Raw genomic sequence first — 17,182 nt, forward strand, 5'->3', positions numbered from 1 at the left:
AGAAGCTTCCTCCTACTGTGTATTGTATACACAGGCAGGGAGGAAGTGATGTCACTCTCCTCGGGGCGGTCTTATTGACCGGACTATGAGGAGAGGACACAGTAAGTCTGCACCAAACACTACACTGACACTAAATAACACATAGGCACACAAACCCCCCCCCTGATCACCCCCCCCCCCCCAGTCACAGTGTCACTGATTGCAGTGATCATTTATTTACTGATCACTGCATTCAGTGTCAGTTGTAAAAGTAAAAACTGTCAGGGCAGTTAGTGTTAGGTCCAGGGTAGCCCCCTACCACCCCCCAATAAAGATTTAAGCCCCTGATTGCCCTTAGAGTTAACCCTTTCACCCCCTTTTGCCAGTATCACTAAGCGATCATTTTTCTGATCGCTGCATTAGTGTCGCTAGGTAGCTAGTTATTTTTTTAGGCTCACCGCCAGGTTTTTATAGCACTAGGTACCCCGATATACTACCCAATAATGGTTTTAAGCCCCTGATTGCCCCTAATTAACCCTTTCACCCCCTTTTGCCAGTGTCACTAAGCGATCATTTTTCTGATCGCTGCATTAGTGTCACTGGTGACGCTGGTTAGCCAGTTAGTTATTTAGGTTCCCCGTCAGGTTTTTATATAGCGCCAGGGACCCCCATATACTACCCAATAAAAATTTAAACCCCCTGATTGCCCCTAGTTAACCCTTTCACCAGTGATCACCGTATAAGTGTTACAGGTGACTCTGGTTAGTTAGTTTGCTTTTTATAGCTTCAGGGCACCCACCATTTATTACCCAATAAAGGTTTAACCCCCTGATCACCCGGCGGGTGATATCAATTAGGTTTTATGGTCAGGGTCTGCATTGCCCCAGGCAGCGCTAGGTTAGTGCCAGTACCGCTAACACCCACGTGCAAAGCATAAACCTTCCGTAGTGGTATAGAATCTGAGCAGATCAATATCTGATCTGATCAGATCTATACTAGCGTCCCCAGCAGTTTAGGGTTCCAAAAAAAAGCATTGTTAGCGGGATCAGCCCAGATACCTGCTAACACCTGCGTTTTGCCCCTCCGCCCAGCCCACCCAAGTGCAGTATCGATCGATCACTGTCACTTACAAAACACTAAACACATAACTACAGCGATCGCAGAGTCAGGCCTGATCCCTGCGATCGCTAACAGTTTTTTTGGTAGCGTTTTATATTTAAATCCGGAAGGCAGTGCTTGGTTTTCGGGGTCCAGTTTGTGGCTAGGCTCCCAAAAAGTCCCCCACATGTGGTATCCCCGTACTCGGGAGAAGCAGCAGAATTTATTTTGGGGTGTAATTTGACTTATGCCCATAGCATGTGTGAGCAATATATCATTTAGTGACAACTTTGTGCAAAACAAAAAAAATTTTTTAATATTCCTGCAACTTGTGGCAAAATATAAAATATTTCATGGACTCAACATGCCTCTCAGTAAATAGCTTGGGGTGTCTACTTTCCAAAATGGGGTCATTTGGGGGGGTTTTGTGTTATTTTGGCATTTTATGGCCTTCGAAACAGTGATAGGTAGTGAGGAGCGAAATCAAAAATTTGCACCCTTAGAAACCCTGAAGGCAGTGATTGGTTTTCGGTGTGCCGTACGCGGCTAGACTCCCAAAAAGTCCCACATATGTGGTATCCCCGTACTCAGGAGAAGCAGTAGAATATATTTTGAGGTGCAATTCCACATATAACTATGGCATGTGTGAGCAATATATCATTTAGTGACAACTTTTTGTAAACTTTTTTTTTTTTTTTTGTGTCATTATTCAATCACTTGGGACAAAAAAAAATATTCAATGGGCTCAACATGCCTCTCAGAAATTTCCTTGGGGTGTCTACTTTCCAAAATGGGGTCATTTGGGGGGGGGGGGTTTGTACTGCCCTGCCATTTTAGCACCTCAAGAATTTAGATAGGCAGTCATAAATTAAAAGCTGTGTAAATTCCAGAAAACGTACTCTAGTTTGTAGACGCTATAACTTTTGCGCAAACCAAAAAATATACGCTTATTGACATTTTTTTTACTAAAGACATGTGGCTGAATACATTTTGCCCTAAATGTATGACTAAAATTTAGTTTATTCGATTTTTCTTATAACAAAAATTAGAAAATATATTTTTTTCTCAAAATTTTCGGTCTTTTTCCATTTATATCGCAAAAAAAAATAAAAAATCGCAGAGGCAATCAAATACCACCAAAAGAAAGCTCTATTTGTGGGAAGAAAAGGACGCAAATTTCGTTTGGGTACAACATTGCATGACCGCACAATTACCAGTTAAAGCAGTGCAGTGCGAAATTGTAAAAAGACCTCTGGTCCTTAGGCTGTTAATTGGTCCGGGGCTGAAGTGGTTAAAGGGTTAGTTTGCCTTTACCAAAAAAAAAACTGCCTATACTGATAAGGGGAATGTGTAGATAAAAACAAGCTGTGCAGGTCTGACCAAAATTGAATGACCTTGCTATAGGTGTAGGCCATTTACGTACCTCATGAAGTCGGACTGGAATACTTCTAGGATGTTCAGAAAGAGCTCGCTCCTGTGCCGATGCTCATCCCCCCCCTGTCCTGGCCGGCCGGGTAGCGTGCTTGGACAAGGGTCTGATGTGGACCTGGGGGGCGATTTTTTCAGCGTTGGGGTTCCCCTTTAAGTCCATACCAGGTGGCGGGGCCAGCGACGCATCCTTCGCGGGCCCCGCCTACCTGGAGACGTGCTCAAAATGAGCGGACTTTTCTCCAGGCGGGAAAAGTCAGTTCATTTCAAAAGTACGGCGGACTGGCATACCAACGGCCGGATTGTCCACCGAAATGCAAGTCTGGAGGGAAGATTGGAGTGCAAAACTACTTTCTAAGTCCGCCGTACTTTCAGGTCAAAAAAGTCCGCCGGAGGCTACACACGGGGGGATTGTCCGGCGGACTTGAGTTTGCCGGACTTTTCTACCCGATTGTTTGATCGTGTGTACGCGGCATTAGTGTAACATCTCCTCTCAGAATGGATCGCATTCAGGTGTTACTCTTTTTTTCAATACTGGCCCAAGGGGATGTGGTTTGCCAACCTAAATCTTTTTCAAGATAGACCCTGTACTGATGCACTGATTTCTAGTTCCACCACGTCTAGTTTAGTCAGAAAACTTTAATCCAACCCAATGCTCTAAGGTTCATCCCTTCTTGAGTACTTCATGAGCTTTTGGCTGCAGACCTGATTCTCAGATCTGAAAGGCTGCCACCCAGACTATCCTCACTTTCTCTATATTCTACCAGGTGGACATTCGGCCTCATCCAAAGCCAGCTTCTGCTATAAGATTCCTTGGGTAAACTCTGAGCTGCATGAAGTTCACAGTTTTGCTGCTATTGTTGCATCATGAGCCTGTGGGTGTTTGCGGTTTGCCTATCCCACAGGAAGATTGCTTGACCAGCTATAGGTTAAAACGGAGTTCCATCCAAAATGGAACTTCCTCCGCCCCTCTGGTGTCACATTTGCCACGTTTCGGGGGGGAGCAGATACCTGTCTAATACAGGTATTTGCTCCCACTTCCGGCAATAGATCGCTGTAGAATCTGTGGAGATCTACGCATGTCCAGCCTCTCCTCTGTCCACCCTGCTGGCTTCTGGGAGACACACATGTCCCAGAAGACAGCAGGGACCAGGCAGGATGCGCAGTGCCACTCACGCATGCGCAGTAGGGAACCAGGCTCATCGATTCCCTTACTGAAGATGGCAGCGCCTCCACCCCGGAGCTGAGGGATGGGTCGCCTTCGGGTGAGGACATCACAGGTGCCCTGGACAGGTAAGTGCCCTTATTTAAAAGTCAGCAGCTGCAGTATTTAGAGCTGCTGACTTAATTTTTTTATTTTTGGCAGAACTCCGCTTTAAGTATTGCCACAATACATCCAAATCTAGGATAGCACACTTTGAAGAAACAGTTGTTAAGGTAGCTAGAACAACTATACCTAGTACATTAGACGCCAACAAGGGTAGAAGGTACAAGCGCACTATTGCCTTGCGGTTAGTGGGTTACTAAAGTTATTTCAGGGAGCTCACTATACAACTGGGCTGCAGCCACAGTAAGTAATTGCTGCACATGGGACCAGCAGCGGAACACCGTGGGCATCTTATGCAAAAGTGTTAACCGACACAAGAGTCAGGACAGCCAAACAGATCCTCTCATGGCAAGTTTCTTCCGCACTATTAATGGGCTCAGTAGTCCTCACTACAGTAGACTTTGGCTGAAAGGTGGTAGCTTACTCACTTTCTCATAATATAGGACTTGCTTATGTTTCCTACTCTGTTAGCTAGTGTTTGGTCTACCAAATGTATGCTGCCATGTTGGTACCAGGTTGTATCAAATACTTACCATAATTGTACTTTCCTGGCCCTAATCCATGGCCAGATACTAAACCCACCCAGTTCATTCCTAGCATTGAACTAGGAATAGGCTGTTGTGTAGGTGTCAACACTTTTATAGCTCTGCTCTGGGGTGGAAGTAGGCAAGGATACTACAGAATGTATGCTGCCATGGATTGGGACCAGGAAAGGAAAATTTACAGTATTTGATACAATTTTCCACTTTTGTACTGACCACATCTATGATCCTGAGACTCTCACCTATTTGACAGCGTTGGGCTAAGCAGCCATAGAGGTGTGTGAATTAGTACTTCAGCGACTTGTAACTTACACTGGGCCTTCCTTTCTCTCCCAGTGACTGAAAGAGTGAAATGAAGGTAAGCATATACACCAGTGGAGGGCTGTGGGTAAAGGTAACCGATTACTTAGCCCGGTATGGTAAAGACATACATTAACTTTACCCCTTTCATTGTCTTCCATTTCTTACTTAAGGTTGAGGAACATTGCTATTTTTGTACATGTTCACTACAGGCTCTCTCGAAAATACGTACAAGACACTTGCAACTTCCAAAACTGTAATTCTGCAAGCTACCATAATAGGTGTGCAAATGTTTATGAAAGGCTGCTGAAAGTTCATAAGGCACTTCTGCATTGTGGACCCTTCAAATGCTGAGGATAGAATACACTGACCAAATGGCTGGAAGTAGCACTAAGGCTGCATTCCTAAAAGAAGAAACAAACTCTGGCGGGAAAGAGAAGAAGGTACCTCTAAGTGCAGAACACCTGCGATTTAGTATAAAACTCAGTAAAAAAAACAAACAAAAAAAACATAAGTAGTAGCAAAAAATCATGATCATAATCCTCCTGACAGGGCTCCTGTTTCTCTCTCTTCTCTCACTGTGCCGGCCAGCAGCTGCAGGGGGAGACAGAAGCGCAGAGTAATGCCACATACACCCGACCGGACTTTTTGACGGACTTGGTCCGGCGGACAATCCGACGGACTTTGCAGCTGAGGTCCGCCGGACTTTCAAACGAACGTACTTGGCCACACGCGATCACTCCAAAAGTCCAACGGATTCTAACGTGATGACGTAGAATAAGGAGGTTCACAGCCTGTTGCCAATAGCTGCCCTAGCATTGGTTTTAGTCTGTCGGACTAGCACACAGATGACCGAATTTTTCAACCGGACTCAAGCCCATCAGAAAGATTTGAAGCAAGTTTTATTTCTAGGTCCTCCGGACTTTTGGGAAGAAAAAGTCCTCTGGAGCCCACGCGATTAAATTGTCTGACAGATTACAGTCCGCCTGACCAAGTCCGTCGAAAATTCCGGTCGTGTGTACGGGGCATAATGGTGTCTGTCCTAATTCCAGGATCGTGCAACGCATGCCGTCTACGTGGAACACCATACTAGTGTCCTAATCACTGCTATACCAGTGTCCTGATCATTGCCATACCAGTACCAGTGTCAACAGAGCCAGTGTTAGCAACTGTTTCCACTATTCTGATGCTACAGGGCCTCCAAATATGTAATAGGTAGTCAGGAAATGTATACCCCTAGAAAGCATTAAGTGCCTTGGATTTTGGGCCTCTCTGTGTGTCTAGGCTGTAAAAAAAAGTCTGACACATGTGGTATCCTCCTACTTGGGAGAAGTAGTAGAATGTGTTTTAAGTTGTAATACCAAGAATGCCTATGCTGTGTATAACAAATATCTTATTGACAGTTTTGTTTTCTTTCCACATTTTCCAAAAACATGTGGCAAAAAAATTATGTTTTTAAAAGAATCATTATGCCTCTTGGAAAATACTTTGTGGTGTCTTCTTTCCAAAATATGGTAGTTTTGTTTCCACTTTCCTGGTGCTCAAGGTGCCTCCTAAAATGTGATAGTCAGGAAGCTAGATGTGCAATTTGTGTGTAATTTATGCCCCTGGAAGGTTTGAAGGTGTTTCTTGTGTAAAAAATGTTTTTTCCATTTTTTCAAAAAAATTCACCATGCCTCTTAAATACCTTGTGTTGTTTTCTCTCCAAAATTGGGCCATTTTGTGGGTGTTTCTACTGTCCTCCAAAAATGTATTAGGCAATAAGGAAATTAGATGTGTAATTTATGCCTCTAGAAAGATTAAAGGTGCTCTTTGGATTTTGAGTCCCTCTTTGTGGCTAGGCTGTGAAAAAGTTTCACACGTGTAGTATTGCCACACTCGGGAGGAGTAGCAGAATGTGTTTTGGGGTGTATTTCCAAGTATGTCTATGCGCTTTTGTACAAAATAGCATATAAAATGCAAGGTCCCCCTGAACCCCGGAGCGTACTCAAACTAGGACTTTAGGGATATGGACACATTTTTAATTCACAGTATATTTTATGATAAATTTATTATTAAAGTGGATGTCTTGCCACAAAGAGTTAATCCATCTCTGAGCAATCATATTTTATTGTTCAGTCAGATAAATCGTGACAAACAGAGAAAAACTTTGTCAAATCCCCCCCCCCCCCCCCCTTGCTGCGACAGGTGATTTACATATCTTGTGCACTTTTTTTTTCATTATTTTATTTTTTTCATTTCTTTATTTCTTAGTTTTTAATATATGCTGCATTATCCTGAAGTAGCTCATGAGAGCGAAACATGTAGAAAGAAAAGAAAATCGCAGCATAAGTAAATGTGTTGGACTGGTTACATTACATGGTGTTATGAACTGTACCTTCCTTGTATACATTTCCATGAGTTTATTCTCTTGAAGACTGTATATGTATTTATCTATAGACTTCATTTTTAATTCTTACTAAATATTTAATAAAAAGAATGTATTATTTCTGTGGGTATTATTTTTGATTTTTCCCTATTTGGGTACCGTTTAAAAGTCCCGGGGGTTGGTTACCCTCCAGCCCCTTTTCCCTTTCTCCTCCCTCATTTTTTGTTATATCTTGTGCCCTAGCCTAAGAGACATGCATTCTTTTTTAATTCCCTCCCACTCCCTTCTTCTGCTGCTCTGCCAGAATTGGATGTTCCCCACCTCAGCAGGATTTGGCATGCTGAAGTCATGTGGTTACTTTCCTGTCTTTTCACTGGATGTTAGAGATCATAGCAGAAGTTCAGTGTGTTCACAGGAGAATATGCATATTGACAAGGGGAGTGTAGAGGTGGGCAGGGAGTCTACTGACATCACGACTCCATCCACCGAGCTCCAGACAACAGACCCACCCACAAAATCTGCAGTTTTTCGGGTCTCATAACAGACAAAGGGAAGACATTTGACAGGTGAAGATACATGCAGGAGGCATGTATATCCTTCTAGATAGCCCCTATGGCAGTAGTTTAAAAAGGATGACATTGGGTTTACATCCACTTTAAATGTTGTGGGATATCGCACTAGGCTGGTGTGACCTCTTTTGGTAGTTTTGTGTAATATGGCAGTTTGTTAGAAATATCCTATTTGACAACTTTTTTATTTATTTTTATTTTTTTTTTAAAACACAAAAGGTGTTTTTTTCCCCTACATTTTCCAAAAACTTGTGGCAAAAAAATAAGATTTTTGTACTCACCGTAAAATCCTTTTCTCTGAAGTTCACTGACTGACACAGCTCCATTATTCTTGACCATAGGGTTGTTACGCCACCTTCAGGAGAGGACTAGGCAGAACATGTTATACATGTGAAAAAACTGAACTTTACAGTTCCGCCCAGGGGGCGGTCCCTCCAATAAGAACCCCTCAGCCTGCTTCCTGTAGCTCAGTACGTTAACAAGCAGTTTAACGTAAACCAATAGGAGGGAAGGGTGCTGTGTCAGTCAGTGAACTTCAGAGAAAAGGATTTTACGGTGAGTACAAAAATCCTATTTTCTCTTTCGTTCACTGACTGACACAGCTCCATTATTCTTGACCATAGGGACGTCCCCAAGCAGTGTCATAACGAGGGGTGGGAACAGCATAAAAAAACTTCACCCACAACCAGAATTTCTCCCTAACAGGTGAGTCACCACCTTATCTAGCGGCATCAGAACTTGCGGTCAACAATGCAACAGTGCATTATACTCAAAAGTAACAATTTTTTTAAAAGACAGAGTAAAGAGTGCAGAATCGCAACATTACATGGCCACCTGCAAAACTTTGCAACCAAAGCAGGCATCAGACGATGCGCTTACATCCACTTTGTAGAATTTGGTAAAAGTGTGAACGGACGACCAAGTCACCGCCTTACACACTTGAGCGGCTGACGCTTGATGTCAGAAAGCCCAAGAGGTTCCAATTGACCTGGTAGAAAGGGCTGTGACAGGAAAGGGGGGCACCTGCCCCTTCAAGGTGTAGGCCTGTACCACAATCTGTCTGATCCACCTAGAAATGGTGACCGACGAGACCGTCATACCTTTTTTCAGGCCAGCTACTGAAACAAACAAACAGAGAGTCTGACTTCCGAAAGGGAGCCGTGGCAGACAAATACACCCTTAGAGCCCGGATCACATCCAGGGAATGAAGGGCCACCTCCTTAGGGTGTGTCAGTTTAGGACCCAAAGATGGTAACACAATGTCTTCATTGATGTGTAATGCTGAAACCACCTTTGGCAGAAAAGAAGGTTGCTAGATAACCAGATAGAGCGACTTGCAAGACAAGGCTGTCAGTTCCAAAACCCTCCTGGCCGATGTAATGGCCACTAGAAAGACCCCTTTCTGGGAAAGAGTTAACAAGGGGATTTCCCTGATGTTCTCAAACAGCCGTTTCTGAAGCGCCGATAGCACCCGGTTCAGATCCCACAGGGGTAAAGGTGGACGCACCGGAGGAACTACATGCCATACCCCTTGAATAAAAGTACTCACTAGAGAATGAGATGCCAGGGGTCGTTGAAAAAAAAGACAGCCAAAGCTGATATTTGTCCTTTAAATGGTGCTTAAAGCCAATTTCTGGTGTACTCCTCGCTGTAGAAACAGCAGATCCTGAAAACGTAATAGGTGAGCGGACGCCACCCTTTCTCTTCACACATGGAGATGTAGTCTTTCCAGGTACATTGGTATATCTTCCGAGAAGAAGATTTTCATGCTCTCAACATAGTTCAAATCAATGAGTCTGATAGGCATCAGTTCCTTAGCACCTGGCTCTCAACAGACATGCCATTAAAACCAGCAATGGTAAAGCAAGATGAAGAATCAGACCTTGAGACAGAAGGTCTTCACGCATCGGTAGTCACCAGGGAACATCCGCAACCAGGCATACTAGGTCGGCGTACCAGGAGCGCCGAGGCCAATCTGGGGCAATCAGTATTACTGGAATCCCCTCGTACTCCACTCTGCGGAGCAGACATGGTAGTAGCTTTTGTGGTGGAAAGTCGTAGATCAGTCTATACTGACCCCATGGCCACCAGCGCGTCTGACGCGTCTGCCCAAGGATCTCTTGTCTTGGACACGAATCTCAGCACATTCCGATTGAGACGGGAAGCCAGGAGATCCACATCTGGTGTGACCCATCGCAGGCACAGAAGCCTGAACACCTCCGGATGCAGCGCCCATTCTCCTGGGTCCAGCATCTGGCGACTTAGGTAGTCTGCATGCCAGTTTTCCACTCCTGGGATGTAAATGGCCGACAGGGCCGGTACATGTCGCTCTGCCCACTGAAGGATGTGAGCGACCTCCCATGCTGCAGCCGAGCTTCTTGTTCCTCCATGATGGTCGACATAGGCCACTGCATTGGCGTTGTCTGACTGGAGCCTCATCGGAAGCCCTTGTAGTCACATCAACCATGTGGAGAGGCATAGCCTGATCGCTGGAAGCTTGAGCACATTGATCGGCAATTTGGATTCCTCCCCGACCAGAGGCCCTGGGTCGACTGTACTCCCAGTACTCCACCCAGCTGGACAGGCTGGCACCCGTTGTGATCACTGTCCAATGTAGAGGTAGGAACGACATCCCAGACCAAAGTGCCAGGGACCTCAGCCACCAGAGCAGGGAGGCCCTGACTAACTGGCTCATCCGAATCTGCCAATCCAGGGATAACAGAGATTTGTCCCATTTTGTCAAGATCTTCTTCTGCAAGACTCTGGTATGAAACTGGGCGTACGGTACCCCCTCGAAGGAGGCCACCATGAGCCCAAGAACTCGCATGCAGAAGCATAGCGACGACCACCTGCGGTTCATCAATAGTTTTACCGCGGTTCTGAGAGTCTGCAGCTTGACTGAAGGGAGAAACACACTCGCTTCCATGGAGTCCAGCAGTAGGCCTAGGTACTCCCAAGCGATGAGTCGGTATGAGCACCGACTTCTTTCGGTTCAACAGCCACCCAAATTCCTGCAGGGGGTGATCGCCACATCCTCCTCTAATTCTGACGTGGAAGATGCCATCAGGAGGAGATCGTCTAGATAACCTGCCATCGCGATCCTGAGTTGTCACAACAACGCCAGAATTGGAGACAATACCTTGATAAAGACTCGGGGAGCTGATGCCAATCCAAAAGTGAGAGCCGCAAACTGGTAGTGGGCTTCCCAACTGCAAATCGCAGAAACCTCTGATGCCGGAGGCATATAGGTATGTGCAGCTACGGATCCTGGATGTCCAAAGATGCCAGGGAGACCCCTTGATGGAGTGCAGCGACCACTGAGTGAACTGATTCCATTCTGAACCTCTTTTACCAAGCAATTGAGGGCTTTCAGGTCCAAGATTGGACGTACCCCTTCCTTTTTGGGGACTACAGATTGAGTAGAACCCCTGGAACCTTTCCGACTCCGGAACAGCCACTATCACCCCGCAGCTTAGCAGGTCCCTTACCGCCCCCATTAGGGCCTTCCGGCGAGCCGGGAGTAAGGGTATGCTGAAGGGGAAGAATCTGTTTGGTGGCCAAGAGAGGAACTGTATCCTGTAGCCAGAGGAAATCTATTCGCAGACCCATTGGTCGGACAGTCGAGAGGCCCACCGGGCTGAAAACTCCCGAAGGCGACCCCCCCACCCGAGTGAAGGGTGGGGGCAAACCTTCATGCGGTAGCACTTTTGTTTGCAGGCTTGTTAGGCTTGCAGTTCCAGGGACGGTTTTGTCCCTCAGAGGTCGTCCTGTCGGACTGGGAGCGTTTAGTCGAAGTCCCGGACGGACGAAAAAGCCTCTTGAGCGGAAAATGAGGGCCCTTGCCTGCGGCATGGCTCCTTAGTCTTCCTGGCCTGTGGGAGCAAGGTACTCATTCTTAATGTCATCCGAGGCTCCAAAGAGCCGCTCACCAAGGAAGGGTAGATCCATCAAGGCTTTTTTAGCTGCCTGGTCCACAGACCAGCATTTTAGCCAAATCAGGCGCCTCAGCACCACTGCTGACACTGAAGCCTTGGATAGCAAGGGAAGTGTATCCAGGGGCGCGTCACAAACGTACTTAAGGGCGTGCACTAACTGGTCTGCTAGTTCCACACAGACGGGAGTAAGCCTGCTGCTTCTCCAATTCGCGGTGCAAAAGTTTTGCCCATTCAGTAGGTGTCTGCGACACAAGTGCTGTGGCTGCCTCGATCTTCCTGTCAGTAGGGTCCTTAAATGCGGGAGTCCCCTCTACCGGGATTGTGGTTACTTTATTTAACCTGGATACTAGGGGGTCCACGACCGGAGTAGCCCACCATTTTTTAAGAAGGCTCTCCTCAAAGGGTAACGCACCGCCATACTTTTTTGGACCGAAAAGGTCAGTTGCGGTCTTCCCCATTCCTTGTATATAAACTTATCAAAATAAGTCAGATACGGAAACACCTTAGGTGCAAGGGCTGGCTTACAGGACCCAAAAGGGACTGCTACTTCAGCAGAGAGACCTGCTGTATCCTGAATCTTCAGGGTATCATGCACAGCTGTGATAAGTGCTCCAACAAGCGATTTGTCCGATTGGTCCTGGTCAGCTGAGCAGGGGCCGCCAGCCTCAGCAGCGCCCAAGTCTGCGTCAGAGCTCTCCCTGGAGGACAGGGGCCGCTTTTTACCACCTTTGCGCCTGCCCACCGCCTCCACCCTGGCAATGAACGTTTCAAGGACCGCCAACAAAGCATCCAAAGGCACTGCACGGTTTGCAGATGAGCCGGTTGCAATTGCTGGAAGTTCTGGGGAAGAAACACCAGTTTCTGAAGCCATGCTGACCCACCCTGTCTGCCACCCTTGGGGACTTAGGACAGGTGCACAGTCCCACCCTCCTAGCTGCTGCAGACTGAGGGGCCCCCACCGCAGGATTCACCACCCCGACTGAGTTCTGCGCCATTCAGCTACAAGTGCCTGTGTCAGCTCCCAGGTGTCCCGAGTGAGAAATCGCGATGTTCTGAGCAGCAGGGACCAGCACTGAGCATAAAAAAAGCGCCGGGCTACAACAAAATGGCCGCCAGCCGCCCGGTATAAGGGACATAATCACAGAGAAAATGGCCAAACTACAGCAAAATGGCCCCACGCCATGCTTTACACTGAGGCACACCAAAAATGGCTGACAAACAACTGTACACAGTGAAAGGACAGTGAAAATGGTGGTAGAACAGCGCAATGGTGATCAGCCCATGCAGACCTCCAGACACCCAGCGGGGAGACCACAGACACCCAAGGACACAGCCACCCAGCGCAGCCCCCCATCCAAGGCGAGAGCCCCCCAGGGGACCCCTGGCTACAGGTACGCACACCGCTCAGCAGCCCATCATGCAGCATCCCCCATGTTGCTAGTAGATCACAGGATCCAAAAATTTTGCGCAAAAGGCAAACTTCCGCAAAAAAAATCCCAGGACCGATGGTCCCGCAGGGTTCCTAGGTCTATCTCCTTCACTAGGCAGAAAAAAACTGAGCTGCAGGAAGCAGACTGAGGGGTTGTTACTGGAGGGACCGCCCCCTGGGCGGAACTGTAAAGTTCTGTTTTTTCACATGTATAACATGTTCTGCCTAGTCCTCTCTTGAAGGTGGCGTAACAACCCTATGGTCAAGAATAATAGAGCTGTGTCAGTCAGTGAACGAAAGAAATTGGTTTTAAAAGACTGCGCCTTTCAGAAAATACCTTGGCATATTTGCTTTCCAAAATGAGGTAATTTCATGGGTGTTTCCATTGTTCTGGTGCTCCAGGGCCTTCAAAATTGTAGTAGATAGTCAGGAAATTAGATGCATAATTTGTGAGTAATTTATGCCCCTGGAACGCTTGAGCGTGCTCTTTGGATTTTGGACCCCCTATATGCATCTAGGCTTTAAAGTCTCACACATGTGGTATCCCCATACTCAAGAGGCATAATAAAATGTGTTTTGGGGTGTAATTGTAAGACCATGCTGTGTGTGACAAATAGCTTGTTAAAAATGACAACTTTGTGAACCACCAGTTCACAAAAAGTATATTGGGTAACTGGAAAAAGTGCTTTCCACTGGATCAAACGTGCGTATAGTATTGTGTATAAGGGATTGTATGATTTATTTTTATTTTTTATTGGTTGAACTAGAGGGAGTCGTGTCTTTTTTTCAAACTATGTGAAAAATAAAAAATAAAAAAAATCTTAATTTTCCCAAAAAATGTACAACTTCAAAAAATTCATCATGCCTATACCTTGGGCTGTCTACTTTCCAAAATGGGGTAATTTGGGGGGTTATTTGTACTGTCCTAACATTATAGTGCTTCACGAAATTAGATCATCAGGCCATCAGGGTATCAGGACTGATCAATTTTCAATTATATATCCAATAGTCTGTAGGCTCTATAAGTTTCACACAGACTTAATACTATGCACTGTTTTAGGTTATTTTCACCAAAAAAAAACGCGTTCCATTTAAAAACTTTCAGTATTTTTTTGTTCATATAGCAGAAAATAATAAAAACCCCAAAAAATATTTGGGCATAATTATCTTTCAATGTGCGACAGCTCCGAAAGATGAAAATTGGCCTGGGTGGGGGTGAAAGTGTCAAGGGCTTATGGTAGTTACATTTTCTTTTTTCCTTTTAAAATGTTTTAATTCACTTTATTACTGTTACCAGGTGGCCCCTGTACACAGCAGGTGATGGGTACAATTTAACCACTTCACCCCCTGGAGGAAATTTACCCCCTTCCTGACCAGAGCACTTTTTGCGATCCGGCACTGCGTCGCTTTAACTGCCAATTGTGCAGTCGTGCGCGTGGCTCACAAACAAAATGTATGTCCTTTTTTTTCCACACAAATAGAGCTTTCTTTTAGTGGTATTTGATCACCCCTGCGGTTTTTATTTTTTGCACTATAAACAAAAAAAAGAGCGACAATTTTGAAAACAGCACATTATTTTTTACATTTTGTTATAATAAATATCCCCCAAAAATATATATAAAAAAAATTGTTTTTCCTCAGTTTAAGCTGATACGTATTCTTCTACATATTTTTGGTTAAAAAAAAAAAAAAAAAAAAAAAAAAAAAAAAATCGCAATAAGCGAGTGATTGGTTTGCGCAAAAGTTATAGCGTTTACAAAATAGGGGATCGTTTTATGGCATTTTTATTCATGTTATAATTTTTTTTTTTTTACTATTAATGGCGGCAATCAGCAATTTTTATCATGGCTGCGATATTATGGCGGGCACATCGGAAATTTTTGGGACCATTGTAAATGACACTGGCAGTAAAGGGGTTAACCACTAGGTGGCAGTGTAGGGGTTAAGTGTGCCCTGGGGAGTGTTTCTAACTGTGGGAGGGGGCGTGGCTATGTGTGACAAGTCACTGACCTCAGCTCCCGATCACAGGGAGCAGAGATCAGCTACACTGTCACTAGGCAGAACGGGGAAATGCTTGTTTACATCAGCATCTCCCTGTTCTTCCTCCCCGTGAGGCCGCAGGACCTGTGACCCGACTCACGGAGCTTGCCGCGGGCGCCTGCTGGCCGCCTCTTAAAGGGCAACGTACAGTTTGCCTGTACGAGCCCTTCTGACGATGTATATCGGCGTGAGGCAGTCGGCAAGCGGTTAAAGGGCCATCAGGAGCCCCCCCTGTGTAGTAGTAGACAATCATGGACACAAATCCTGAATCTTTATTTGCTGGTCTGTGCAAATACTTAGATCACTTCTACGTTCAGTGCACAGACCAGTTTGAAACTAAAACAACTTAAAACTAGATTGCTTTAAACCGTGAATAGTCACATACATACGTCACTGGCCATTTGAGTGAGGTTATATTTAATCCACATGCACAAGTCCTTGGCAAATGACAAAGTTTGTTGTCACAGGGATACTCTGAAGTGGTGAATGACATTTGCGGCGGTCGCACGCTTTCATGCTGCAGTTTAGCGACCACTGGTTTAGAGTGATACTCCACTCTTTCCCAGTCTGACTGATGCTGTGCAGGGAATTACAAGTCACATCAAAACAAATTCAGGAACAGATTCTTGTTCTATTTAACAATATATTAAAGTAATTTACTTATGAATACATGATTTCATTAAATTGTGATTTTTGTTTTTAAACCAGCCTGGAGTGTTAAAGGAAACCTGGTCTGATAGGAATACAAAGGTTGTCATTGCAGATTCCTTTCTGAAGATGCATACTTGTCTCATGGAATCAGAAGAAATGAAGACACAGGACCAGCATGAGACGTTAACAATGGCAACCTCCATTTTTCTCTTACTATGCTTTTTTTTTAAAGCTGGACACCAGTTAAACAGATAAATTCACATATGAAACACTAATTCTATTAAAACTCCCGTACTTACACTAGTTGCATTTAAACTACAATTAATTATTTTAATTAATTTAAAACTATTGATTAACAGTAGGGCAAAGTATACAGTCTACTTTCCCCACGGCATTAGTTAAAGCGAATCTTCACTGCATCCAAGCACCACAGATGCAAATTAATTCATTTTTATTATTCAAAGCAAACTCCCCCATCCATCCATGTCCCCGTGCTTTATTTTGGTGAGAAATCTCTTTGAAAAACACCCCCTAGGAATTCTGGCCATGGCCATCTTGAGTAAGGGCAAATGATTCATGTAGCATTTACTTCCTGCCCCTTGCTCAAATGCATTCAGGAGTGTGCTTGACTGAGAAAACCCCTCCTCCTCTCCTGAAGACTCCTGGGATGTATGACATTAATTTGCCTAGGCAGGAAACGAGGAAGTAACTTAAGAAATATAGATTTTTTTTTAAAACAAGTAAATATTATATACTTTCCCCATTTACTAATGCTAGCATGAGGATAAAAAATAATCAATGTTGATTGGGAGAGTGAAGTTCCACTTTAACCAATAAGTTACAGGTGTTTTCACATGTGAAGAGACCAGCTCCCACCTCCGCTGGACAATGATGATACATTCAGCTGTGCTTACCGTAAACCAAATCAACCGGATTAGGTTCAGATTTGCAGATGAGCTCCAGTGTAGGAGAATCAGATCGCGTGCTACGCAGGACCCCTTCCCTCACCACCGCACGGTGCTCCACCACTTCTATGTGCTGATCCTGAATTAAAACTACCGGCTCCATCTGCTGAACCCCAACTTCATCCACTTCACACTTTGGTGCTGAAAGGTAGAAGGAAATAGGGTTAGATTATAGAATGGGCAGAAAACCTGTTGGTAATATGGTACCATGCTAAAGGGGTGTCCCAGCGGATTTTTTTTTTTTTTTTAAAGTCAGCAGATAAAAAAAAAGTAGCTGCTGACTTTTAATAAGGACACACCTTTCCATGGTGCCTGCGATGTCGGCTGCCTGAGGCCAACCCGTCCCTCGGCTCTCGGGTCCCAGCGCCGCCATCCTCACTAAGGTAAACAGGCAGTGGAGCCTTGCGGCTTCACTGCCCATTTCCTACTGCGGATGTGCGAGTCGCACAGCGCTTTGTGAATGGGACGCACTGTGTTTGGAAACACACAGTTCCCAGAACACAGCGCGCCCCATTACCCAGAAGACAACGTGACAAGGAGAGAAGACTGAA

General features: G+C 45.2%; 1 protein-coding gene across 2 annotated transcripts in view; it reads right to left on the minus strand.

Moving 5' to 3' along the window:
* The window catches only part of ZFP91 (ZFP91 zinc finger protein, atypical E3 ubiquitin ligase), a 124,302-nt gene that overhangs the window by 72,157 nt on the left and 34,963 nt on the right, over positions 1–17,182 (minus strand). For both annotated transcript variants that reach the window (XM_077454705.1, XM_077454704.1), the window contains exon 3: positions 16,581–16,772. In XM_077454705.1, coding sequence (XP_077310831.1) covers positions 16,581–16,772 — 192 coding nt within the window. The remainder of the gene's footprint in view (positions 1–16,580; positions 16,773–17,182) is intronic.

Source organism: Lithobates pipiens, unplaced genomic scaffold (genome assembly GCF_037356315.1).
Source record: "Lithobates pipiens isolate NorthernLeopardFrog02 unplaced genomic scaffold, aLitPip1_a1.2 Scaffold_25, whole genome shotgun sequence".
NCBI classification, from domain to species: Eukaryota; Metazoa; Chordata; class Amphibia; order Anura; family Ranidae; genus Lithobates; species Lithobates pipiens.